The sequence below is a fragment of the Zootermopsis nevadensis genome, unplaced genomic scaffold (assembly GCF_977971745.1).
Source record: "Zootermopsis nevadensis isolate Lab colony 2312 unplaced genomic scaffold, Znev_1.0 Znev_ptg000012l, whole genome shotgun sequence".
NCBI lineage: Eukaryota > Metazoa > Arthropoda > Insecta > Blattodea > Termopsidae > Zootermopsis > Zootermopsis nevadensis.
Window position 1 is genome coordinate 3,424,157 of NW_028259144.1, and position 27,824 is coordinate 3,451,980.

The 27,824-nt window shown below is 37.7% G+C and overlaps 2 protein-coding genes across 15 annotated transcripts in view; both read left to right on the forward strand.

Moving 5' to 3' along the window:
* The window catches only part of PDZ-GEF (PDZ domain-containing guanine nucleotide exchange factor), a 192,744-nt gene extending 173,822 nt beyond the window's left edge, over positions 1-18,922 (forward strand). For 11 of the 14 annotated variants that reach the window (XM_022087213.2, XM_087347616.1, XM_022087214.2 and 8 more), the window contains 16 exons: positions 831-967; positions 1,187-1,475; positions 1,808-1,967; positions 2,760-3,093; positions 3,404-3,769; positions 4,524-4,758; positions 5,317-5,416; positions 5,909-6,120; positions 6,384-6,555; positions 6,638-6,780; positions 7,010-7,226; positions 7,412-7,774; positions 10,100-10,237; positions 12,677-12,754; positions 13,531-13,689; positions 13,868-18,922. In XM_022087213.2, coding sequence (XP_021942905.1) covers positions 831-967; positions 1,187-1,475; positions 1,808-1,967; positions 2,760-3,093; positions 3,404-3,769; positions 4,524-4,758; positions 5,317-5,416; positions 5,909-6,120; positions 6,384-6,555; positions 6,638-6,780; positions 7,010-7,226; positions 7,412-7,774; positions 10,100-10,237; positions 12,677-12,754; positions 13,531-13,689; positions 13,868-13,899 — 3,135 coding nt within the window. In that variant the 3' untranslated portion in view covers positions 13,900-18,922. The remainder of the gene's footprint in view (positions 1-830; positions 968-1,186; positions 1,476-1,807; positions 1,968-2,759; positions 3,094-3,403; positions 3,770-4,523; positions 4,759-5,316; positions 5,417-5,908; positions 6,121-6,383; positions 6,556-6,637; positions 6,781-7,009; positions 7,227-7,411; positions 7,775-10,099; positions 10,238-12,676; positions 12,755-13,530; positions 13,690-13,867) is intronic. The other 3 variants (XM_022087210.2, XM_022087212.2, XM_022087216.2) reach the window with 3 other exon arrangements.
* Positions 18,923-20,339: 1,417 nt separating this feature from the next.
* LOC110841535 (ras-GEF domain-containing family member 1B) overlaps positions 20,340-27,824 on the forward strand; it is a 360,406-nt gene continuing 352,921 nt past the window's right edge. Inside the window, exon 1 of the mRNA XM_022087180.2 lies at positions 20,340-20,858. The gene's annotated coding sequence lies outside the window, so the exon portion shown is untranslated. The remainder of the gene's footprint in view (positions 20,859-27,824) is intronic.

Sequence of the window (27,824 nt, forward strand, 5' to 3'; positions counted from 1 at the left end):
CTATGTAGAACATAGTAAAATTGGAAGGTCCTGCCTGTTCAGCATAAGAAAACATAGTAATAGCTGCTTACAATTTAACTACATGATTAGATTGAGGCTGAGAGCACCATACATACATGGGTAGAAGGTTAAAATATAGGCCATAGCTGCTTCCTTTCAAATTCATGATGCCGGCCGCTGTGGCCACGCGGTCTGAGGCACGGACCTTGTCGCTGCCTGGCTGCTGGGACCGTGGGTTCAAGTCCCACTCAAGGCATGGATATTTGTCTGCATCTTTTTGCGTTTGTATAGGTAGAGGCCTTGCGTCAGGCTAATCACTCATCCAAGGAGTCCTACCATTTTCCAAACAGATCAATAAAATTAATAAATAAACCTCGACACCTATGGGTAAAAGAGGATAAAGAGAAATGAAAAAAAAATCATGATTTTAGAATCATCGACTTTAAATAGTGCTCAGTTACCAGTGCAGTCGAATTATCATTATCGAATAAGTAAATAGTCAGACAATTTTCCAGTTATAATTCAAAGTCTGATTTTTCCAGTTAGTTTCATTCAAAATGTTTATATTTAACATAGTCCTGAAATAAAGTACTTGTATAGTGTGGGAGATGCCATTCATTAACAATGAATTCTTGTTTGCTTTTGTTCGGAGACTACAGTATGCTGTCATACAGCGAATATGCATGAATCACAGAATAGGATTAAGATTACCCCTCATGTTTCATATGCTGAGTTATGGATAAACTTTGTTATATCCGAAAAAATATGATAGTTTATTATTTATAAATGATGCGCGTGTTGAAGTTTGTAATGGTAATTATAATTTTCAGGGGACAGCAGACAGGTTAATGCTTCAGCTGATAGAGGAGAACTCAATTATTGATCCAACGTACGTTGAGGACTTCCTTTTAACACACCGCACCTTCATTAACAGTTCGGTTCATGTAGCTGACCAGCTGCTGCAGTGGTAAGTGAAATGAGGGCTCAAGACGGAGCAACAGAATCTGTGCTTTTGTAAAAAATCAAGCTGTTGGCTTCATCCTAATATTTTGTGATGCTTTTTACTTTCAGTTTTTTAGGATATTTAGAGGCCACATTGGAGGCCTATTCGTAGTTAGGAGGATGGAAATTTCTTTACCACGAAATAGGTTGTTTATTTAGTTTTAATGTGTTCGTTGTGCTGCAGGTTCAATGAGGCAGTTGTGCGTGATAGGGTGACGAGAGTGGTGTTACTCTGGGTGAACAACCACTTTACAGACTTTGAGACAGATCCTGTCATGATGGAGTTTCTAGAAACGTTCGAGATGGGTCTGGAACGAGAGAAAATGCAAGGACAGCTGCGTCTCCTCAACATCGCTTGTGCAGCAAAGGCCCGAACACGTAATGTAACGCTTGCAAGGCCGTCACGTGATGAGGTCCTCCGTTTTTCCATCCTTGGTGGTTATGAAAGGGGATTTGGCATTTTCATATCCAAGGTGGGGCTCAAATCAGTTTCATTAAGATAGATATATGTATGCATGCTATTACAGTTCTGTTAATTGTTATGTAGTATGTTTAAGTCATAATAGACACATTCTACAGTGAAATCAATTACCAGTAGAAAGCAAAAGTAATGACAAGATTTTACTTTTAATAAATTCTTTATTAATTTATTTAATAATTATTAAGTATTTTGCTGCTGAATTATTCTGCTGTAAAGACAACAAACTGCAGGTTTGGGGATATATAAATTGTGCATCTTTTGATTTTTATGACAAACATTATTGAATGTGTGTATGATACTGAAAAATAATGCTTATATTTGAAGGTGGAAAAGAGATCAAAAGCAGAAGATGTGGGTCTGAAGCGTGGCGATCAGATCTTGGAGGTAAACGGTCAGAGCTTTGATCACGTAACTCATCCGAAAGCTCTGGAGGTTCTGCGTGGTACTACTCATCTCAGCATTACTGTCAAATCTAACCTTCTTGGTAAGTCAGAGGATAGAATAAAATATCACTCTCACTGATATATTTGTAAGTGCTGTGATAGTTCCTCTGCTGCCGAATTGTTTTGAGTGATTATTTTGTGTGTTTGGTATCTGAAGGATCACATATTGAAATCCATTATCACTGTTCCTGTCATTTACATCCATGTGATAGAAGACGGGCTATGTTTTATGATTACCATGATGTAAGCAATGTCCTGATGAAAACAGATCATAGAGACAAAATACTTATTTGTATAATACACTATGAATAGTACGAGGGGCAGTCGAAAAGTTCCTGGAATTGTGGTATAGCACTGTAATGGTAGGACATTAGGTAAGCGTTGCCATATGTCCTACCATTACCGTGCTATACCACAATTCCGGGAACTTTTTGACTGCCCTACGTATATGAAGTAACACAGTGTAGAACATACCCAAAATATATCAGAAGCTTATGGATGAGTTTGTAAGGTACAGGGAGAATACAGTCAGCACAGTTTTGGTTACGAAAACTTGATGAGACGTAAGTATAAATGGGAGGATAATATGAGGTTGGATCTTGGCAAAACAGAGATCAGTGATGTGGACTGGATTCAAATGGATCATTACAGGGTCCAGTGGCAGACTTTTTAGAATGAGGTGATTTACATTAATGTTCCGTAAAAGCAAGTCATTTTTAAAACCAACTGAGCTACAGTCAGCTCTTAAATGAAGGCTTCAGCACTGAGTTAGTGGGAAGCGAAATTATTCGGGAATGAATAAATTGTTTTAATAGTTAATCTCATGTTTGCAGCTTTTAAGGAAATGCTGCAGACACCAGAGAATTCTCCTCGCAACAGAATACGCAAGAATTCTGAAATCCCATTACTGCAGTCCGACCCCCGTGCAAGATTGGACCCAATGCATCTATCAGTGATGCCAACAATTTCCAACTGTTCCAACACACCAACCACTCCCTCTGCTACAACCAAATTGGGGACACCACTTAATTCATCTCCTCTCAAAGAGACCAATGGTGGTTTAGGCGGAAAGAAGGATGGTCACAAGGGCTCTATGACACTTGGTCCCAAGCACAGGTTGCGGAGAGCCCTCGAAAAGATTAACATTCTTCCTAAGAACACCATCAAGTGAGTTAGTCATAGTAAATATATAGTGTACGATACAGATCTTTCCTGTGTACAGAATGATTATTGAGACCTCAGGGTCTCATGGTGCTGATTATGTAGATGACTGTATTCTGGTATGTTGCATCGTGTAGTCTGGTATAAATTACTGATGTTTCTGAGGTGCTTACTGCCTCCATCTTCAGTCCTGGAGGTGGAGACAGTATGTTTCTCCAAAATGTAGGTGTCTGCCTACAAAAGCACATGGTGTTATGACCCAGAAGTCCAACATCAGTGTCTTCATTGTCATGAGCCACTTACTGTTTGTTTGTAGTGATGGTGTACACACCGAGGACAACTCGTTTACAAACGTGCAGCCGTCACATCAGACAATGCTCATTCACAGTCATAGTAACCCTGACCTCATGAGCACATTCTACGATGATTTGCGCTCATCAGATTATCCAGAGCATGTTCTCAAAGTGTACAAACCAGACCAGTCCTGTAAATACCTTCTGGTGCATAAGGAGACAACAGCACATGAAGTCGTAATGCTGGCGCTGCAGGAATTTGGAATCACAGATCCTAGTTCACACTTCTCTCTGTGTGAGGTATCAGTTGCTGAAGGTGGCATTATTAAGCAGAGGAGATTGCCAGACCAGCTCCAGAATTTGGCCGAGAGGATTGGACTCAGTAGTCGGTGAGTTTTTCAGCCCAAAACTGTTTGACTGGATTAGCTTTACAGTAAACTGAATTTCTTCATGCAGATACTCTGTAGGTACACATGTCCTGTATCTTGATTATCCACTGCCTTTGTTATCTTTGTCATTGGAACAGGGAAGCAATAGAGAATGAACTTTATTCAAACATGAACAGAGATTATGAGTTCTTCATGAGTACTTCTTGGAAGCTTCTTATTTACACTGAAAGAATGGAAGAAGCAACTCTCCAAGAACAAGACACTTACTTATTCTGAGCTTTATTTCTGGGGGACCCTTAAAGGGACTACTTCTTTATCATTCTCCTTGTATTGATCCAACCTTCCTCCATTGCAGCCTTAATAGGGCCCTTTATCATGCTTATTGGATTTGATTCACCTCCTTCTCTTGTGGCTCTAATTGGCCAATGTTCCTAACCTTCCACACATTAGCCTTGAATATGGACGAAACATTTTCCCCAAAATGTCGGTATCCAGAAGACTGTCACTGTTAAAATCTTAACTCTTGTTCCGACATTGTCAACAAACGTTTCGATTGAGATGGGTATTCATATGACTGTGTCTTCTCCATTCTTTTTTCTACTTCGACAACCATTCCTCTTCTGTGTGTACCTATTGTTTCATAGCTCTGTTTTGCATATCTTCCTTCACAGTGAATTTTTATGCCTGTTTAATCTGTAAGTAGTGGTTTTAGTAGGGGTAGAATTCTAACCTAGTTGGGTACTGCTGACTGCAGATATTATCTGAAGACCAATGGTACAACAGAAACATTAGTACCAGATGAAATGGCACCCGAACTTGTACGAGAGAGTCAAGTGCACTTCCTTCAGCTCAATGCAGTTGAGGTGGCAATTCAGCTGACACTTCAGGACTTCAGCATTTTCCGCCAGATAGAAAGCACCGAGTACGTGGACGATCTGTTTGAACTGAAGAGCCGGTATGGTGTTCCAATGCTGTCGCAGTTTGCTGAGGTGAGTAGGTTGTCTCTCTCAGGCGATTGCTACATTCTTTCTTCTAGAGATATGATTGTGAGCTGAAGATCTGTCCATCTTATTTCCTAATTCAGATATTGATGTTACTGCTAAAGTCAATAATTGAGACTATCATGCCACTGGATTCCTTGGCATCTTGGAAATTGTAACCTACTGTCATCAGCAGTATCAACATCACAGACTTCGACATGGGAGAATAATTGGATCCATCCATTGTAGGGCATTAAAACGTTGGTGTTAGGTCTTTGGAAAGTATTTGACTTTTGTCAAGATGATGTTTTTGAAAACTGAGAATTCATAACATAAAACACCACATGCAAAGTTTTAATGCAGTAGTGATAACTGATGAATAATTTTTACTTTCATGAAATTTTTGAAGTGACACATTATAATTACCCTTGAGTTGTATTAGAATCTATGGAGACTAAACCTGTGGAAGCCTGAAAGGTGGTGCACTAATGGACTAATGCTTATAATATTTATATAGTGACATTAAATGGAAAATATTGAATATCTGTAACATTTAAATTCTTGCAGTTGGTGAATCGGGAAATGTTTTGGGTCGTGACGGAGGTTTGTTCCGAGCATAATCTAGTCAGGAGATCAAAGATCATCAAACAGTTCATTAAAGTAGCACGTAAGTAGATCAAAAAATGAAGGAAGCATGTTATTGTCAATTATCAATGTAAAGAAAGCTGTTTTTTCTTTCTTCTTAGCATTAGAATGTACACGTATTACTTCAAAAACAACATGGTGATCTGTAAATGTAATTACTGAGAAAATTATATTTTGATTGATAATGGTATATTAGATTTCTACTTTACTTTGAGACATGAACAAATTATTTGTTCTGTTAAATATGTTCCCAATCCAAAAATTTAAGTCACATTTAATAGTTAGATACAAGGTCCTTCCCCCTCCCCCAAAATTTTATGTTATTTGAATTACATATACCTGAGGACTATTTAAACATGAATATATTGATATGTGCATGATTTGGAACATGTTTCCATTACAGCTTTTAGCTGATTTTTGGGTTTTTAACTTTAAGATTAGTAATGTGCAACATGCTTTATGTTTCTTCCCCATTTGATGGTATATATTCAACTTAAGTACTGTTTGTGTTTAGGGCAATGTAAAGAATGCAAGAACTTCAATTCGATGTTTGCGATCGTTTCGGGTCTTGGTCATGGTGCAGTGTCTCGGCTGCGATTATCTTGGGAGAAGTTACCAAGCAAATATCAGCGGTTGTTCAGTGACCTGCAAGATCTCATGGATCCATCTCGTAACATGAGCAAGTACCGTCAGCTGGTGAGCTCAGAGCAATCGCAGCCACCTATTGTAAGTTGTACTTTCTTTCACATTTATTTGTAGATTTCAACATTTAAAATAAACTCTTGCTGAAATTATGGCTGGTGTTTTATATCTATCTAACATTTATTGTATGGAAATGGAGATTTAAATCCCCACACAATGGGGCTGCCAGATAGACTTTTCTTTTGGTCTCCCCAACTTTTGAACTTCACAAAGGAATTTGTTGTTGTCCATGTCAGTGCCAGTACTTATGTTTATTTGTTGCTTTATTATCTGAGTTTTCCTTACAGATTCCATTCTATCCAGTTGTGAAGAAAGATCTGACATTCATTCACCTGGGAAATGATTCAAAAATAGAAGGTCTAATTAACTTTGAAAAGCTGCGGATGATTGCTAAGGAAGTGCGTGCGCTTACCAACATGTGCTCCTCGCCATATGATCTCCTCACCATGCTGGGCCTAGGTAAGATATTCTGTACACTTCTGTCAGCTGTTTTCACTCACCAAGAAACAAAACCACATAAATAACTTTTTATTTCATGCAGCTGGACAACCCCCATCAAATGCCATGGTGGCACTGAATCAGCTGACCGTGGGTAGTGGAGTTGGAGGACCACAAGGTGCAGCGACTGTTAAGAGACGGAAGAAATCAACAGCACAGCCAAACCCCAAGAAGATGTTTGAAGAGGTATTGCAATATTTTTGTTGTATTAAGCGCATTCTTCTGATCTTTGTGGATTAGGCTAAAGCCTGTTGAAACTTCTGAATAGTTGAAAAATTAATCAGAATTCATTCAGTTGGTTTCGACAGGTATAGCCTCCTGTTATACATCCACTTTGTTCCTAGATCACATAAAACATTAGGAATAAATTTAATTCTGACTTGAACAGATAATCATTTGTCATGTTTAAATCCAGGCACAAATGGTTCGTCGTGTGAAGGCATACCTGAACAACATGCGTGTGATAACAGATGAAGACAAACTTCACAGCTTGTCACTAGAGTGCGAGCCGTCGGGCAGTGCACCCAACTCAGTTCCCATGAGGAAACGTCATCCCTCACCAACGCTCTCCACAACAAGCAGTACCAGTAGTGCTAGTGAGGGGAAGAGGGGAATTGCTGGCACCAAGTTCGGTGAGTTATATTTGTGGCATTTAACAGGCATGTTATATTCTGTACAGATTTATATAATTGAGCCATGGCACAGAAGTTGTTAAAAAATTGTAAGATTTGTAGTTATCGCTATTACATCATTTTGAAGGGTGTAAGTTCGAGATGTGGGGAAATACTGCATCTTGATGTTATGTTATGTTTACCAGGAGCTGCATCACCGCAGGCAGTGCGTAAGATGCTTGCACTTAGTGAGCCCAACAAGACACGGCCCCATCAACCACGACATCCTCCCCAACCGCCACTGCCCATACCAGGGTTAGCCCACTTACCACATCACCACCCAGCCCTCTCTCCTTCCCCATCTCCTAGCTCACATCGTCGTGTGTGCAGTAGTGCAGTGGTACCAGGTGTTACTACCAGGGAGCATCATGGGGCAGGTGGCAGGGCACTGCATGAGCGGTCCCATTCTGATACACCGACACTTCCGCTTCCTTCGGTGGATCTGAGTGCAGAGAGCAGTAGTGTGACGTCGTTGAGCAACCTCCCACTGCGCAAGACCCTGACTTCGGGTATGGACAACTCCTCATTTCTTTTACCTTTGATTTTAAATATTCTTCTCAGTGTCTCACACACCAGAAGAAAAGGAACATGTGTATTAAAACCATGCAGTTTATAAGAACAAAATTTCTTAGTCAAAACTTATAAGAAGAAATACTTAACATGGGTTAGATTTTTCCTTCATATTGATTTTATGGATCCAACATAGAATGTGTTCAGACTTGATATTATACTAGCATTCTTCTCTCCGAAAACACATTTTTGTGGTACTAATTATTGCCTGACATGTTTCAGTCCTTTATGGGCTCTGTTACACTCACAATTAACTATTGCAGTTTTCTTCAGTTGTACCTTGTCATTTACTATCCAGTAGATTCAGTCATCAGTTCCAAATTGTTATTTTAGAAGCTTCCATTTTATGTGTTCCATAAAAGAATTTTAATTAATCAAGATGAAGGTTAATTATGAAGACAAACAGAACTTCAATTTCTTTATGTCATTTGGAAAATAATTTTCTTTGTTTTGAACTCATTGTGTTCTGAGTTTTGTCGCTGTTGGATCAATAAATGTTAATGCATTATGTAATTAATTGAAATGCTTTATTGATACATGTTCCTTTACTTGGATTGCCTTCTGTTAGTTGTGATTTTCCTGCCTGTAGGTAACAGTGACCTCTTTTCCTGGTAGAATTCAGTTATTGACCAAAATTTTGAGTTAATGGAAGAGAGAACTTGAGAGACCTAGACATAGATGGGGAAATAATATTACTTAGATCTTAACGAAGCGTGAAGGTGTCTATATTTTCTTAACAACAGCCTGGCAAAATCCTGGTCAGAAATATCTTTGTCTTCTTTTACTTTTGTGTGAATATATGCGTATGAATTTAATCTGCAACCAAATAAGCCTGCATGGAAGAAACATGAGTTTATTTCTAGTGCTGACGTACATAATGAATTTTGTCCAGTGTATTAGACGTATCTGGGTTTGGACATAGAGACTTTACATCAATATGTGTCTGAAGCTTAAATGTACTTGTGATTGTCTGGCCCATTTCATTTTCTTCATCATCATTCATGTCTTGTTTTTCTTTCGACTTGCAAGATGATTTTAAAAGCAAACAGTACATAAAACTGTCTGAATTTTAGGTGCACAGTATTATTAGCCGCATTCCTTTTTGACTCTAGGTATAACTATGACCATGCAAAGTATACCCCATGTATAGAATATAACATTTTAGTTTTTTCACATCCTATTCTTTGTATTTTCTGTTCATTTCAGTTTGATTTAGTTCCTACATAAATCAGGAGGATAAGGGGTTTTGGTTTGAGGTTATGTGTAGTTTATAGACGTCCAGCATATCAATTTGAGTGCATGCCCCTGCACTCTTTTTTTCCACTTCTTTCAGAAAATGCTTTTAGTTACTATTGACCGAGTCTGTTTGAGTCTGTGGCATGAAGGGTAATGATGAACATTGCACCTAACATAATATTTTGGCTTGTATGATTTGCGACTGACTGCATATAGTATGATGCACATTAGTGTTTAGTTTACATTATTTGATGCTGCTTATGTGTTTGCCATACATTGTGTTTTGTTCAGGGATCACATATGCTTGTCCTTTCAAATGGATTTGATCCCAATGCATAAACAAATGAATGAATCATTTTTATAAGGAGATATTTAAAGATATAGATAAGTATAAAATTAAGAAATTAATGTTTCTCCCAGAAATGGGTTGTAATAAGTATTCTGTTACAGTGAACTGTTGAAAATTATTTACTACAAGATTTATAAAAATCCAGGAATTTTTGCAGTAAATTTCAAACCTTCGTGGTGTTTTAAAAAGGAAAAAAGGATGTAGAAAGAGTGATATACCAATATTCACTGTATCCTGGTGCACAAGGAAAATCCTTTGCACAATCATATCTTCCTCCTTGTTATGTGACAGGATGTCCCAAAGAATAATTTTCTTACCCATTGGAAGACCTTTTTGAAAAGGAGTAATTCAGTAGTCCATATATGAGGAATGACCAATTCTTCACTGTCCACATGTTTATCAATTCCCCTTTTTTGTTCTCTCCCTTTTCATCTACACTTAGTGTTCAACAGTATTCTGATACACCAAATCATTACATGATCTTAACCCCTCATTCAGTATGATCTGTGCCGAGCTTAAGAGACACTAAAGACTCCGCTGAGTAAAATAGTAGAACTTAAGACAGTCATCTGTGGAGAATTACATAAGAATCAGAATTCTTATACCTTCCTTACAACTGTATTGGGTGCAGGGTGGTAGGAATGAGTCTATTTGTGGCTGGTATTGGTTGGTTTGCTAGGTTCAGTGACTTCCAGTGACTCCGGTCACTCCACGCAGCTTGACTCGCATTCCAACAGCTCGGTGGAGGTTGCTGCTGGGCCCAATCAGGGGGGCTGCTCCCCACCCTCACAGCACAGACGACACTCCGTTATGCAGGGTAAGGCCAGCCAGCCAGTCAATAATGAGAGTGTGGTGTGTGTGTGGGTTAGCTGTAATGTTTCCAGTGAACAGCGCGGTAAAAATTACTTAAAAAATTCTGGTTTTTGAAGTGTTAATTTGTTCTGGTGAGATGCAGTGGCATACCTTTGGTAACACTAAAATTAACTGTCATGTTCAAATAATGCTTGTTCACAAGATTTTGTTCTCGTAACGTAAATAAAACATATTCTTCTAATTTGGTTTAATAAATAGCTTTTCATGGGCATGACCTCTTTGAATGAATCTAAAAGCACCAAGCATAATAAAAATTATCTCTATTAAGTATAAAAATCAGTCACATCGATGCCATATGAAAAGTTGTGTAATGAATAATCTTATTATAATATTACAATTATAAAAAAAATTGTAAATTGTATCTTGCAAGCAGAATTATGAATGACTGCAAGTGATAATCAGTTAGCTTGCCTTGATGTAAAAACATTAAATTACCAGATAAGCTTCCACAAAAAATTATTTCAGAATTCTTTGTTTTACTTAAGGGCCAAGGTACATATACAGAAATGGATGAGCATCAGATATTTTAATTTTTATAATTATGGAAGTACTTTTCACACAGAACATATTTATTCAACACTGAGGTTTTGTCATATACCAACTTCTTACCTCTTTTATTTGTCATATTTACAACTCCATGGGTTGTAACATATTTTAAAAACAAAACATAAAAATCTGTGTTGACTTCAAATGAATTTCAGGACATAAATTATCATTTTAAATCTTAGACTTGAATTAATTAGGCTGAGTAACAGTTTTATTTAATGAAATTGCAGTAGTTTGTAATTGTCCTGTTTCTGTAGGTTGTCATGTGAGGAGGTGTTTTGTAAGGAATTATGGGAGCTGAAGTTGTGGATTATGTAGTGATAGCATGCCTGTCCTTGTGAGTGCATGCGTGTCCCGTTGGAAAAGGTCATGCATTATGCTGTTGCTTGTTTTCTGGCAAGAGGATTGCTGTTAATGTGTTAAAGATTTATGGAAACAATTACCTTAAGGATGATACATTTTATTTAGTTCATTGTTAGTTATAAATTAATGGAAATATTGTTTTAACCCTTGATGCCGTAGTAATTTTTTTGGAAATGATGAAACTTCATGGCCCGGAGTACAGAATTCAGAATCCCACCATTAATAAACATTGATTTAAATTGAGGTTCTCCTGGCAGTGAAGATGTCAGTCTTGGTCTTTTGGGTTATGATGCTATGTGGACTACATGACATCACAAACCAGAAATGGTCATCGTTGTATGGAAATTAGAGATAAAGGATTAAACAGCAATAGAAACAATAGTTTATTTTCAGTGAACCAGAAAGCAGAGAGGAAGGTGTCATTTATATATGTAGTTCATATTTAGGAGGTTCTGAGTTCAAATCTAGGCTTGGAGAGCAGCTATCTTGACTGAGGGTGTTTGTGGTTTTCCTCAGCTGTTCCAGGCAGTTTTTGGGATAGTGCCTTAAATTATGAAGATGGCTCTATTCTGGGATGTTGCACAATGTAGTCTGGTAGATTTTGACTGATGTTTCAGAGGAGCTTACTGCCTCCATTATCACTGCTATGAGAACCTAAAACCTTGCCCTAAATTATACCACAACTGATTCTTTCCATATCCTTTCCATTTCAGTGTTTGTCCTATCATCTGAAGCTATGTAGTTTGAACTACTGATGGTTTTGTTAAATATATCAGAAATAAATAAATAATTTGGTATAGTAAAAGGTTGTCATGCTTTGAAAGGAAGCATGTCCTTACATTACTGGATTTGTATTTCAGGATGTCTCCCCACCAGACCATACTAAAACCTGTATTTCTCTAAAGTTTCATGAGTAAAACCATGCAATAACCCGGATGGTTAGTTCCTGGCTTCTCATGACAGAGGCCTGGGTTTAATTTTAGGACAATCCACGTGGAAATGTGAGGGGTAAGCTTTTCTCCTAGTGCTTCAGTTTTTCCAAGTTCCATGTCCTTTTATTGCCAGAGTGAGCTTTACGATAGACCACACCGGCGAGCTCATTATCACAACCTTGGTCCTTAGGGTTACTTTGACCACATTACTTAGTTTGAACATGAATGTGAAAACTTGATGATGGTAATAATTATGTACAGTATTTGAACTTTTGAATTATTATATTAATTATTTTTGTATAGTATGTGTTAGTATGGACGTTGGTACAGATGTTGTTATTGAGATGCAGATGACCTACCTGAAATTATTGTGTTGGGGTTTATGTAGCTCAAACTGTGTTTGTGTTCAGGGAGTGTACAGCTGTTATCAAAAATGCATGTTTGTACATGGGCTTATAGTAGCATGAGGTCATCACATAAGCTCTCTGGTGGCTGCTTGCTGCATCTCATCTCTCTGTCTGTCTATCTGTCTGTTGTTGCAGTAGCGCCCTCTCCTCCCAGTTGGCCTTGGCCACACTTTCCGCATGCAGTGCCAGTGCTGCCACCTATCCCACCTTATGGTAAGTTGTGTAATGGTGGTGGTAGTGTGTATTGTTGCTTGACATGGGCATTTCTGTTAATTGTAGGTAATCACAACTAATGTCTTGTTGCAGGAATGTTTCATATAACTGAGAGTGCTGGATAGTACATCACTAAATTAATTACACTCTTTGTTTAATATGTATTAGCTTGTTTAGAAATATAATCTGTACTGAATTTAAAAAAATAATTTTGAAAGTGTCTCTTGTTTCTCATTATTGGAATTATTGCGAAGAAATTTTCTCATGTTTTTATATGCACATATTTCTTATTAGACTGTCGCTGTACTAATATTTTAAGGAATTCTAGGTTTGACGCAGCTGCTAACATGTAGATATCAGTAGTGCATTGTACATACCTGAATTACTTAATGTATTAAGCCAAAATTTATGCCACATCTGTACATTGCTGTTACATTCATGGTTTCATTTCTTCCTTTTATTAAAATTCTTTCATTTTTACACTTTTCCCCCATAGTTTATTATAGTATTCTGTACATATTTTGTTGATGTTTTGGATTAATTCTTTCCTGCTTGTGACTTTGTCTCAGATAAATTCCAGAAATAAAAGACAGTTTAATTCATAGTGTTTGAATGGCTTGTACTGTACATAAAATATTGTCCCATGTACAGTTTCAAGCAATTGTGAATGATTTGTGCTATGTTTATGTGTGTTGAATGAAGCATGCATGTGAACTGCTTATTTAGAACAAAGCTTGCAAGAATTTAACAAATTACAGTAGTGGATGGGTTTGCAGGTTGTGTGATGCCACCTCCAAGGGATGCACCCCCTCGCCCCCGCCATCCTCCTGCATACACAGTAGCAGCACAAGTGGCACAACTTCAGAGGATAGGAAGGGCACATTCGCACGAAGGTGTCACTGGTGGATATTATCACACTGACCCTGAAGAAGATGGTAAGCATAATGCTTCTGTGGCCTCAGCATAGGAGACAGGACTTCTTTCTATCCATGAAAAAGGGACAATTATTTGCTTGGAAACATTTAGATTGGGAAATTATTAAATTATATAAGGCTCAGCCACTTTATATTACAGCACGGTTCCATTGATTTTAATTTTTTTTATGTTTTTCAGATGATGAAGATGCACAGGTGTCTGCCGTGTGAACAAATTCACGTTGTTATGTTTTCTCAAACTGCCACCTTCAGCATTCTTGTAAGTGACTCAGTGTTTCGTGTATTGGCACAAAGTGACGGAAGACAAGCCTTTTGCCTTTCTAAATGGTGCAATGATGAATGTTTCAGATTACGTGAATATTTTGTGTTCCCTAACCCATAATATTGCATATCTGACAGGCAGATGACTGGTACAGACCAGCTGCAGTGGCGACATGTCATTGTGTCATCATGGTGATTTTTTTTATAAGTGATAAACAACGTATATTTCTGTGTTTATACATTCTACAGCTTTACCAGTCATCAGTCAAGATAAAATCAGATTTTAAAAGAAGTTTTGTAAATACACTTTTTTCTTTGTTTCTTGTGCATTGAAACCAAAGAGGGCTATGTGCATTTTTAATTGTATTAATATGGATTCGTGGACCTTTATTGTTATTAGCCCATTTAGTTTTTTAAGAAACCAGTCTGAAATGACGTGAAATGTCCCACATTTCAATGTCCTGCTCTTCTGGAAAATTGATTTTAGTTTCAACACCAACCGTTACATACGATTTTCATTGCCAAACAGGACCAGTCTCATTGTTAGTAAAGTTTGTTTTTAGCATTCCCTGTTACCGCATGTTGCAGAATGTTTGTATTATTGGGAAGAATCTCTTAAATATTGAAATTAAATAGTCACATAAAAATTAGCCAAGTTTGTGATGTTCCATAAAAAAATTGAGAAAGAATCTGTAGGATCTGATATTATGGCATGTTTAAGTATTACTTTGCCTCTATTTAGATGAGGCAGTTCCCTGTGGTAGTAATAATGAAGACTGCATCTCCGTCAAACTTACTGCATACCATTTCTCAGTTGTACAGTTGAACACGATCTACTGTACTGACTTCTGTTCCAACGTGATAAGTTCCAAGAATACATTAATACAGTTTAATAAAGAATTTCTTATACAAGTAGTTGGTGCAGCTAAGTTTGTGCTAACTTGGAAATGTATTTTATTAGTAGCATAATCCAGGACTTATATGCGAGGGAAGAACTTTTCTCATATCTTAAAATGAGTTTGATTAACTACGTAAGCTTTCTCTTTAAGTTTGATTTGTGTATTGAAAGATATGAATGTGCATATACTTGATAAGCAGATAAGAGGAAAGAACATAAAAATATACATGTGCAAGCAAAAGCAGATATTTTGAAGGTATTTTATGCAGATTGGCAAAATTTAAGGGGGTATAGAGGAATATGCATCTCACTTCTGTCATTCGTTTGTTGAAATTTATCCATCGCGTTGGGTTTCATGAAACGTGTATTGAGAGAAGAGATATACAACAAAATTTAATATTTCATTCAGCTTCTTACTTCTGGTATAATTTAATATTTATAGCACTAGTATTGTCTTACAACATTATGTAGGGAAATCTGTAATTTTGTTGCCAAAGTGAAGATTTCAGAATCATGTAAAACTATTTTTTGTCTTTGAAGCAATGGGGAAAATGCGTAATCTTTTAAAGCAAATTTTTTTAAAACTGTTTGGTGCTAATTCATGCAGTTAGTATGCCCATTTTTTGGATGTGATGTGTAGGACTCGAACTATAAAGCAAACATAAGTAAGTTTTGCTTCAGCAACACAAAACATGAAAATGAATGGATTTCGGGCTCATTCATAGGGAGCTTTTTTTTTCTTCTATCAATTGCATTGTCATTGTGAGTAATGAAACTGTCTGGTACAAATGTTCAAAAAATTTTTTTTAAACAAGCCCTACATTTTTATTACAAATTCACTATAACATCTAGGGCATATACATATTGTTTACAATTCATAATTGTGACCCAGTTACATTTTAATGTACCTAAAGCAATTAAAGTTTTAAAGTAGACTAAATTGGCTAAAACCTTTACAGTTCTTCCATTCTCATCAGTTGTTTTTGTTGTTTCTATCTTGTTTTACTTGTATTTCTTGTTATATTTGTCAGTGAGGAAAACAGGGTCCACATATAAGTTGAAAGGTCAAGATAGATATGATTTTAAAATATAATTTGTAATCTGAGGTTGAAAAACAGTATGAATGTGATGCTAGTGATGCCATAAATTCTCAACAAAACATGTAATGTTTATTTAAATATAAATTTTAAGTAGTTGCACTTCACAGTGTAATTATTTCAAAGGAAATATGTTGATCTCCCTATATATATGTTATCGCACAAAAAACTGGTTTTAAGATATGTATATAAAAACAATTATTTTGAATGTTGTTTGGTTTAGTAGAAGACATTTTACCTTTAACATGAAATCATATTGTTTACTTTAGAAGAGTGTAAGATTTTGTTTAAATAATCAAAGTCCGCAGTTACTTTGTGACTGGTGATTGAATCTGTTCTGCTCTGAGACTTATTTCTGCATTCTGGGAACTGGTCAGTGTTTTGGATTATGTCGAGTAGAATTCCTTCAGTAGATGTATCTGCAATTGTAATCTCAATAGATCATAACCCAGATAAAACATGATTAATTCCAAAGACTTTGGTTCAGGTACAAGTACTTTTTAAGGATATATAAACAGGTTTTTGGGGTCCGCAGTGGCCGCGCAGTCTGAGGCGTGGGTCTTGTGCCGCTTGGTCGCGGGGACCGTGGGTTCGAATCCCACTCAAGCCATGGATGTTTTTCTGTGTTGTGCTGTCCTGTGTTCAGGTAGAGGCCTTGTGACGGGCCGATCCCTTGTCCAAGGAGTCCTACCGAATGTCCATAGATCAAGGAAACTAAAAAAAATGTTGGTGACCCGTAAAGGGTACCAGAAAATGTATAAAACATTGTGAAATCGGAAAAAAGAAGAAGATAAACAGGTTTTTTACAATAATAATTCTAGATGTAGTTGAAACATTAATTAAGACAATTGAAAGGAACAAATATCTTATCTCTTTATATGAAATTTCTCATACTTCTGTGTGCTTTAACTGCTGAAATGTCTGATAATTCTAGAATACTCCCTAGAATACTCATTATGAGGAAGGTTATGAAAAAGTATTGTATTATATACATAAGTTTCTTTCTAACTACATACGAACATAGAAATCTATATATTAATCTTATCGACTAGTGTACTGTGTTTATATCTGTATATGGATGTGCAATTTCCTTAATCAATGTCTATATTAATAGTAAATGGTATGCATCAAATGTGCCAGTCAAAGTATTGGAAGAGGTGATTGGTTTGTAATGTGTACATATTGGTTAGGATACGGAGTCATATGTTCCAGTAACGTTTTTAACAGGCGGTTCCTTTATTATGTAGGTGTGATGTTTTTGCCTAGTCGTGCCAGCAATGAGTTCTTTTTGTATTTTTATCTCTTGGCAGGTGCCCCCTCCCCCAAAGCAATGATTGGACTTTGGTAATGTGATTTCTGTTGGAGATGTGTAGATAGACCCTTCCTTCTCTCTGTCACCATTATTCTGTACAGATTTAAGGAAATGTGTCATCGTGAAATGTTTTCGCAAATCAGCAATATGTTAAGAGCAATGAAGCAGCCAGTGCCGTCTCATTATTTTCTCGCCTGCTTTGCGTTATTCATTATTTTGCTGTAGCAATTTTATAATCATTGTAATTGATACCCTTGTTGCTGTCTTTGTTTTGAATTTTTGAATCATTGTTTCCAAATGTAATTTAACATTTTTAAGTGTACTACATTTTCATTCTTAAATTAATATTGGTTTTAAAAGAAAATTATCAACAGGTGTGAATTCTTTGCGGGATTATTCTGAAACAGTGATTTATTGATCAGAGAGGCGAAGGAAAATATAACTAACTTTTTTTATTTTAAAGGTGGCTGATTATGAACAAGTCATTGTCATATGTTGGTGTGTATGGGTGTGTGCACATACGCACGCACAGATTATCCATCCAACGCTAGAACTAATGCAGATATTCAGATGCCTCTTCATTTAAATTACTTGCAGTCTGGTTAGTCATTAAGTTTTGTAATTTTAAATTAATTTTTACTGATGTCCTGTCTTCCTGATCTTCTGACTTTTATTTTGTGTAGATCAATATGGGAGAAAAAATATTGCTCATTGAATGTTGCATTTGTTTAATAATATTCTAAACTGTGGAATGATGACAATTTGTTGATGAAGGAAAACGCCTGACATTTTTCTTGGCACTTTAGCATGCGTATTTATGTTTTATATCATCATAATTCCAAACAATATTTTGAGTTAAAATATATCAACATTGCATTGGTGAACAGAATTGTTTGATTCTTCGTTATGTCTTGGACCAGTGGACATTTTGTATTTACTGTAATCTGGGGTAGGAATCGTTAATGTTTCCATAAAGTAGCTGTTGTCTGTGAAAAAAAAATATAAGAGTTCAAATGTGGAAGGGAAGAAATGTTTATGAGATTTGTAAGATATTCTGCGCATGCATTTTTTTTCTTCTTTGTATAGAGAAATCTATCTTCAAGTTCATTTAATTTCTTTTTAATAAGATCAGAGGCAAAAAAGATGTTATCTAAGTTTTTGGATTTCTGATCATTTCTTTACTTGCTCGATTCCTTCACAAATCTTTTACATAACAAAAGTACAAGTTTCTGTTACATTTTGTGTTAAGATATGAACATGAATGTCGAATATATGTTGAACAGTTGTTACATTCTGCACGAACATTTCTTCCTTATTTATGCAGCGTACTTTCATCTAGGCATAAGACGTGGCTGTATTGTATATGCTTCTCAAAGTAATTTAGTAACCACCACAGTAACAAGTTTTGTAATAATATTTGATGTTAATTTCTAGGTGAATATATACATATATATAATCCTCTTCTTTTTTTAAATGTTGTCTTGTAACTGTTATGGAGGAAATATTATGTAATTAATGTTTTAAAACTTTTCGTCTACTGTGGCAAGATCCATGGTTATGTTTAGCTCCTTTAGCTAATGATTATAATACTGAGGACCCTTTTTGGTGGTCCACCACATTTCCTGTACAAAAAATGAATAAATTCCTACAGTTTATGTGAATAAACATTTGTAACTTTTTTTCCTGATGTTACATCATCCATTTTGTTTCTGTCAGGATCTTACAGGATGAAGATTTCTGTCTTCTGGGTTGTTGCGCTGTGTAGTCTGATCGATGTTAACCAACGTTTCAGAGGTCATACTGCCTCCGTCATCAGGGCGATGAATACGTTGGTTAACATCGACCAGACTACACGGCGCAACACCCCAGAAGACGGAAATCTTCATACTCACCGCTGTGAAAACCTCAAATCTTATGTCTTACAGGATGTTTTCTATTATTCTCTGTCCTTCTGTAGGCAGTTCTGTATATTTTTTTCACTTCTTCTATATTCTTTTTTTGGAAATACTTCCTTATTTGTTTCTTCATATATCTCTTGGTCCTCCACTGTGATGAAAGCGGTCAATGCTCAACATTGGCTAGGTGAAGACTAGAGATCTTCAGCTTTGCATGGCTTCAGCCAATAGATTTTAGTAGGGCTTCAATCAGTTCTAGATCTTGCAGTGCAGTCGCAGATATTTGGAAGGCCATGACAATATCAGGGAAGCACGGTAGATCCAGCAGTGGTCTGTGTGTGTGGTGCGTGGGGCAACTGATGTCCTATCCAGATCAGTACCAGTACCAGTGAATGAAAGCAGGATGCAGACTACTGAGACGGTTTTTAAGACGTGTTTAAGGCTGTATGTGATGAAATAGGATTTGGACATATAGCAGGCGCAGTAGTTCTTTGGCTGGTGGAGAAGCTAGCGGAGCTGGTGGACAGGTCAGTGTATTTGTTTTGTTCTCAAACAAACGCTGGGTTTGTGGGTCCGAATCCAACTTGGCACATGAATCAATGTTTTCTTGAAGATTCTGGGATGTTACACTGTCTGATTTGGTAGAAGCTTACTGTTGTTGCTGTGGTGCTTGCTGTTTGTGTGATCAGAGTTATGATGCCTGATGATGGAGGCAGCAAGTACATCTGAAATGTTGGTAAACATGTACCAGCCTGTATGGTGCAATATCCCAAAAGACAGTCACTATCGTACTTGATGACCAGAACCCAAAATCTCGCATATGTCTGATTCTTTGTGTGTTTTGATAATTTGTCTTGCCTTGTGTAGGGAAGACACTGACCAAGGAGCCATACCGAAGGTTTGAAAATTAGTTCTAAAGTGGAACCTGCCACAAGTCCTGATCCATAAATTCTAGAAGAGGAATAAGTTGTCATGTATTAATTACCAAGGCTCTGAAATTTCATAAAATTTAAGAACGAAATGCTTTGAAATGCAAATTTATTTTTATTTATAATTTATATGTAAATAATTGCAGTTCGTACCGTATATATCCGCCATCTATGTCATATTTTAACAGCACGTTCGCTAGATGGCAGCACCATCTACGCGCCATGTCTAAGTAAGTTTACACTGTCATACGTCGACTCGCAGCTGTGGAGTGTAGGTCGATTAGTAGAAAGAGTTGAATGTGTGATTCGTCGGCGCGTGTTTTACTGCAAATTAGACACGATTTAAACTAAAAAGAATGTAAAATAAATGTCTGAATCATTTAAATAAACCCCGAAGTGTATTAAAGTGAAACATTTATGTATCATATAATTTTGTTCTGTGGTTGTTTGTGTGTTATCCCCAAGGTTTGCGTAATGAAAGTGACAAACTATATTTTTATGTGCCAAGTGATTGCAGTGCATGAGCAAGTATTCAAAATATAAAATGTGTCTTATAATTTCAAAAAAAGTCACGTGATCGTTATAGATTATGACATTTGACAGTGTCTCTATTAGAAGAGTAATTGTGTGCGCGTGTGTGAACATACTGCAGGGTTAAGTTACGTGATGATTAACTTTACAAATCTGGCAAGTATTCGGATTCATCGACTGCAGTGATCGAAGAAAGCTGCAGCTACGATTAGTCGAGTTATTAGGACGCAACTATCGACAATAAAGGTAGGGAATAGTCTTCTTGTTTGTTTAACTGGAATGATAATTTTGGGATCTCGTCAATGACAACCATTTCTGAATTCTAGTTTATTTCTTATTTATTATCCTAACAAATCAGCGTAGTTACTGATTACGGACTGGACGACCGGGATTCTATCCCCGACAGGGTCAGAGGATTTTTCCTGTAGCCTGTAGTCCAAACCAGAACTGGGGCCTAACCAACCTTCTATCGAATGGGTACCGGGTTCCTTCCCCGGAGCTGGGACGTAATGCTGACCACTCACCCCCATCTACTGCCGAGGCTAAGAATGAGTAGGAGCTATACCTCCACCCCCACCCCACCCCCAAGCGCCTACATCATCCGTGTTTTTCTCCAAATGTGGAAAAACCGAGTTTACATCCTTACAAAAATGCAAGATTGTAGTTTTGTGTAATATTACTCTAAAATTATTCGATATGTGCCCGGAAGTTAAACGAATCTGAACTGTATTTGATCGAGCATTTTCCGAATTTAGTCTTCTCTTAATTTCTCCATGAATGCAATTTTTATTTGACACCACCGTACCTAAATATTTTAATTTTTCACATTTTATGAGGATTTAACTGTCCATTTACTGTGATTTTATTCTGCATTTGTTTGCAATAAATTAACATCGTAGAACCGATACAATGAATCCCTCTCGGCCTACCAGCCGTGTCAGGTAGTTGAATAGACAAAACACAAACGTTTCGAGGGCCATTTTCGTCCTCGTCCTCAGGGTACTGAAACTTCAGATCATACAACATAGAATTGAGTACTTAGCATTTCTTTCTGTTTCTTATTGCGGAGGTCCCTAATTAAAATCTCGGGCCGGAGAACGACCATTGTGACCGAGTGGTGTTCCTTAGTCCGTTATTGTTAATATGGGATCAGGTAGGCTAGTCCTTGGTGTTACCCCCGTGATAGGCATCACTCTACGAAAGTGTGGGACACGTTCTAAATCAAATCAAGGTACATGCAAGATTTTATTTGTAAGATCTGATGGGAAAAAACAGTTTGGAAGACACAGGCGTGTATGAGGATTCTAGAGAAATGTATTGAAAGGCTGTGGACTGGATTCAGGCTGTTGTGAACACGGTAATGAACCATATAAGACGCGAAATGTGGCTCTGAGCTTCTGAAGCATGATTCTGCTCTGTGGATATAAGACAGTATGAATCTACGGATATTTTTAGTTGTATGTATCAGTGACAATTCTCTATCAATTTTTAACTTATCCTTTAATCTAGAACGGCGTGCTTTATCTTAGTAATGCCCTGTTCTCCACTGGTGTTATCATAGCAGATGGCCGTGTTGGTCATAGCCTGATGAGATATCGATGTGTAATTTTTTTTTCATCGCGTTTAGTGACCCAGCGACGTCGTTATATCGCTGTACGTGTTTATATTGCGTTATTTGTACAAAGCGCACAACACAAACACATGACGGCGATATTAAGATATTAATAGCACATTTATTTATCAGTCTTTATTTTCTGATGTACAGTGTAGGGGCACCACTGTCAGCGCAGTGAGGAAATATATATTGTGGAATATGTATCTTATGGGGTCCCCAGATTTACGTCGTTATTTTGTCATAAACCTGGTATGGAAAGTCGAGTGGTGATGTCGTCTACTGATTCTGTCTAATGAGTCGAAATTAAGATATCGTGTCCAAATTAGTTATTAACAGTGTTATTTCTGTGTTTGGATCCCCGTTTAACTGGTGACAATTATTGGTAAGGCTATAATCACTTGACATTGTTTTAGTTTCTAGAGACAGACACATCCCTAGAAATATTATTTGCGCCAAGCTGTGTATTTATTAAAGAGTGTATTATGTCTGTTCTGGGATTACAGTAAAATTGAAAGAAAAAAACCTTTAATGTTCTCCCTGTTACATTTGTACTCCTTAGACGCACGAAATATTTCGTACGTCACGATACCTGTGTGGCCGTCACGTCGACCCACCCTAGGGAAGCCCTGTCTGCATATCTATCTGGTTGTCAGTGTCACTTCGAAATAACCTTATTTGACCCATGAATCAAAGTTTCCTCTTTCATCTAAAGAAATTTTTTTTAACTGAATTAAAAAAATCTTCTACAACTTTGTAATTTCCACCTCTAAAATGGAGACAGTCGTAAGCGTTTTCCAACACTTACAGGCCGTTACATCTCAGAAGACTGTACTGTCTATGAACGCAGGTGTTCAGTTCTTTTTTCCCACAGGTGTTCCTTTGAGTGAAAAATAATAAATCGACGCTTGTGGTGAGGGTTAACACGCAGAGATTGTTTTGGGCGTTGTTAAGCTTTCCGTTGAGCTTGTCTGTAAGACGAAATTCCTCTCGGGTATCGTTTCCTGACAATAACACGTGCCGATTAGCATAATGATCATTGCGCTTTGCTACTCGTGTTTGTTCGTGTCTTCTGTTCTAGAATGAGGACTCGCTGAAATAGAAACTGTCGCCGCCATTCGGATACTTACCAGTTTGTACAATAGCCACTTTCACCTACAACATGAATGATACGTATTTTGGACATTTTCCTTCGACTTTTGGTTAAAATAATACTACGTTTCGGAAGCTAGCTCTGCTTTCACAATCAGGTGAAATCGTCAAACGCATTCTCCTGGGTCTATTGAATAATTTTTTTCCGCCAGTTTTACTTCGAAACCGATACATTTTTGTTGTTGTTGCTAGACTGATGTTTTTAATTAATCTTTTACTCAAGGTTTTTTTCGACAAAGAAGCATTTTATGGATTTTACTATGTCTTTTGAACGATATGTTACTCGTTGACGAGTAAAATATTTTGGAAATATTTTTCAATTAAATTAATACCATGATAAATTAAAGAAGTTCGTAATTTGATAATTATTACAAATGTTACTGTTCACATTCTCGGCAGAGAAGCGTCTTTATTCGTAGGTTAGCAAGTAGTGTTATTTATTAAATGAATGTGTGGATGTATTTCGAATTTTTTCCGCAGAGTACAGTGCACACAACATTCCTGTAAGCAAAACAAAATCTCTGTCTTTTATCTCAGGTTGCCATGGTATTGCAATAAACAAGCAGCTGATGGCAATAGTGGAATATGTCACACAACTAAGTTTTCTCTGCGACAGAAATAATAGTTACACTTACTACGCAGTTCATAGAGCAAAGTCCTCGTTGAATTGCTCAACCAATCAATAAATTTGCCGCATTTTATAAACCCGAACGTTCATTACCGTGACGATCAGAGTCTGTCCTGTCCACTTTCCAGAGCCAGGCGATTTCAGTTCACGCGGATTAAGTAGGCGGGGTAGCTCTGTGGCCACCCAGCCTCCAGTTCTAACGTACAGGGTTATTTCCTTGTGGTCAAAGCGGCCAGAGCGCGAAGCTGAGCACTTACCTCCATCTAGTGCCGAGGTGCCATACGTCTCCATGACATGGACAATGTTACCTTTACCATGCAGAAATTCATTTATAAAACTTGATAGAAAAACATACCTTGGGACGTAATAACGTAAATAGGAGAATAATATTAAAATGGATCTTATAGAATTTGTTTAGGAGAGTGTGAATTGGATTCAACTGGCTCGGGATAGGGCTGTCGTGAACATAACAGTAGTAACGAAATTTCGGTTTTCTTAAAACGTGGAGAAGTTCTTGAGTTGCCAAGCGACTATCAGCTTCTCATTGACGACTCTGCTCCAAGGATTATTTTATTATTAAGCTTATCGTTATCAGGAAAATTCGTATTCTGATATTTTGAAAATCTGATGGTCGTTATGCCGTTGTTCCATTCAGTGGTGATCGTCTGTACGTCACGTATCGAAAGTGAACATAGATGGCTTTTAGAAGCCTCGCGCACAGATGAGGCTGCACACAGCCTGTTGCTTAAGTAGGTATACTGCGTTCCAGCGATTTTGGCCTCTGAACGTTCTGAATTGGATCCTAAGGAGCGAGTCACTTACCAGAAGTTTGCTGGAAGGGATGGCAGAGGGCCGCTTATAGTACACTCCAAAATTAAATATCACCACGGTATGTAACACAGGAAAGTCGATTTCACAAAACTACACATCAGTAGAAAATTAACACTGCAGAGAGTATTAGATAATTTATCTTCTTCACAACTTTTCGGTCCTCTTAAAATTCTTCCACTCATCACAGACCATCGCTTTCTGGCATATCAAAAGACTCATCACTACCGCTGCTGCTGTCAAATCCATTAAATTTAATTATACGCATTAGAGACAAAGCTTGACTAGGCGTGACCACCTTTGAAAGAGTAACGAGAGGACACATTAAGTTTTAAAATATCACCAAGATTTTAAAAGCGTATCCGAACGTGACAAAGCGTGATGAAGCGTGACTAGCGTGATTTAATGTAAAGGCGTGACGAGATGTGGTCAGAAGAGTCGAAAGATTACGAATATAAACAAAGCGTGACCATGCGTGACCAAGCGTGACAAAGCGTGACTAGTCGTGACGTAGTGTAACGACGGGACGAATTGTGGCCATAAGAGTCGAATCGTCACAAACATTTTCAAAACATTACCGAACGTAACAAAATATACAAACTAACCTAACCTAACCTAACCTAACCTAACCTAACCAAACCTAACCTAACCTAACCCAACCTAACCTAACGTATCCCAACACATGCTAACCTAACTACTAGTTACTTCTAACGCATTGCAATGTAGCCAAAAATAACCGAACCATACGTAACATAAGGTAGAGGTACCGAAACGTGACATGCTGATCACGCGTGCTCAAGCGTGACATAGCGTGACTAAGCGTGACCTGCGTTCACGTCGTGACAAGGGATCACCATAAGTGTCGAATTGTGACGAAGATTTACAAAGCGTGAGCAAACGTGACTAAGCGTGACAAAGCGTGATGAAGCGTGACTAGGCGTGATTTAATGTAAAGGCGTGACGAGATGTGGTCAGAAGAGTCGAAAAATTACGAATATATACAAAGCGTGACCATGCGTGACCAAGCGTGACAAAGCGTGGTGGAGCGTGACTAGGCGTGATTTACTGTAAAGGCGTGACGAAACGTGATCAAAAGAGTCGAAATATTACGGATATAAACAAAGCGTGACCATGCGTGACCAAGCGTGACAAAGCGTGACTAGTCGTGACGTAGTGTAACGGCAGGACGAATTGTGGCCATAAGTGTCGAATCGTCACAAAAAAATTTAAAACATTACCGAACGTAACAAAATATACAAACTAACCTAACCTAACCAAACCTAACCTAACCTAACCTAACGTAACGTAACCCAACACATGCTAACCTAACTACTAGTTACTTCTAACGCATTGCAATGTAGCCAAAAATAACCGAACCATACGTAACATAAGGTAGAGGTGCCGAAACGTGACATGCTGATCACGCGTGCTCAAGCGTGACTAAGCGTGACCTGCGTTCACGTCGTGACAAGGGATCACCATAAGTGTCGAATTGTGACGAAGATTTTCAAAGCGTGAGCAAACGTGACAAAGCGTGATGAAGCGTGACTAGGCGTGATTTAATGTAAAGGCGTGACGAGATGTGGTCAGAAGAGTCGAAAAATTACGAATATATACAAAGCGTGACCAAGCGTGACAAAGCGTGATGGAGCGTGACTAGGCGTGATTTACTGTAAAGGCGTGACGAAACGTGATTAAAAGAGTCGAAATATGACGAATATAAACAAATTGCGACCAAGCGTGACAAAGCGTGACTAGTCGTGACGTAGTGCAACGGCGGGACGAATTGTGGCCATAAGTGTCGAAACGTCACAAAAATTTTTAAAACATTGCCGAACGTAACAAAATATACAAACTAACCTAACCCAACCTAACCTAACCTAACCTAACCTAACCTAACCTAACCTAACCTAACCCAACCCAACCTAACCTAACGTAACCCAACACATGCTAACCTAACCACTAGTTACTTCTAACGCATTGCAATGTAGTCAAAAATAACCGAGCCATACGTAACATAATGTTGACGTGCCCAAACGTGAGATGTTGATCACGCGTGCTCAAGCGTGACATAGCGTGACTAATCATAATCTGTGGTCACGTCGTGACAAGGGATCATCGAAAATGTCGAATTATGACGAAGACCAAGCGTGACAAAGCGTGACTAGTCGTCATGTAGTGTAACGGCGGAACGAATTGTGGCTATAAGTGTCGAATCATCACAAAAATTTTCAAAACCTTACCGAACGTAGCAAAATACACAAACCTAACCTAACCTAACCTAACCAAACCTAACCCAATACCTGCTAACCTAATCACTAGTGACTTCTTCTAACGTATTGCAATTTAGCCAAAGTTAACCGAGCCGTACGTAACATAAGGTAGGCATGCCGAAACGTGACATGGTGATCACGCGTGCTCAAGCGTGACATAGCGTGACTAATCGTGTTCTCTGGTCATGTCGTGACAAGGGATCACCAAAAGTGTCGAATTATGACGATGATTTACGAAGCGTGAGCAAACGTGACTAAGCGTGACAAGGCGTAATGAAGCGTGACTAGGCGTGATTTACTGTAAAGGCGTGACGAGATGTGGCCAGAAGAGTCGAAAGATGACGAATATAAAAAAGCGTGACTAGTTGTGACGTACTGTAACGGCATGACAAATTGTGACCATAAGTGTCGAATCGTCACAAAAAAATTTCAAAACATTATATTGTTCCAAGTGCATTGAATTATAAGCAAATGGCACGTAACAACGATTTGGATAAAATTACGATACTCTGTCGTAAATTTAAGTTTGATACATACGTGTAACCATTAAGCATGACTTTAAAGACAAAGTCGATTTACACATTCATACGGCCTGATGCATTAAAATGTTCTATTGAACATGTTTTAACTAGTACACGTTGAAACATTAGACGCAATTTTATTTTAATGAATACGTAACTCACTTTTATTATTATTTGTGTAGATCGTTGGCGGTGAAA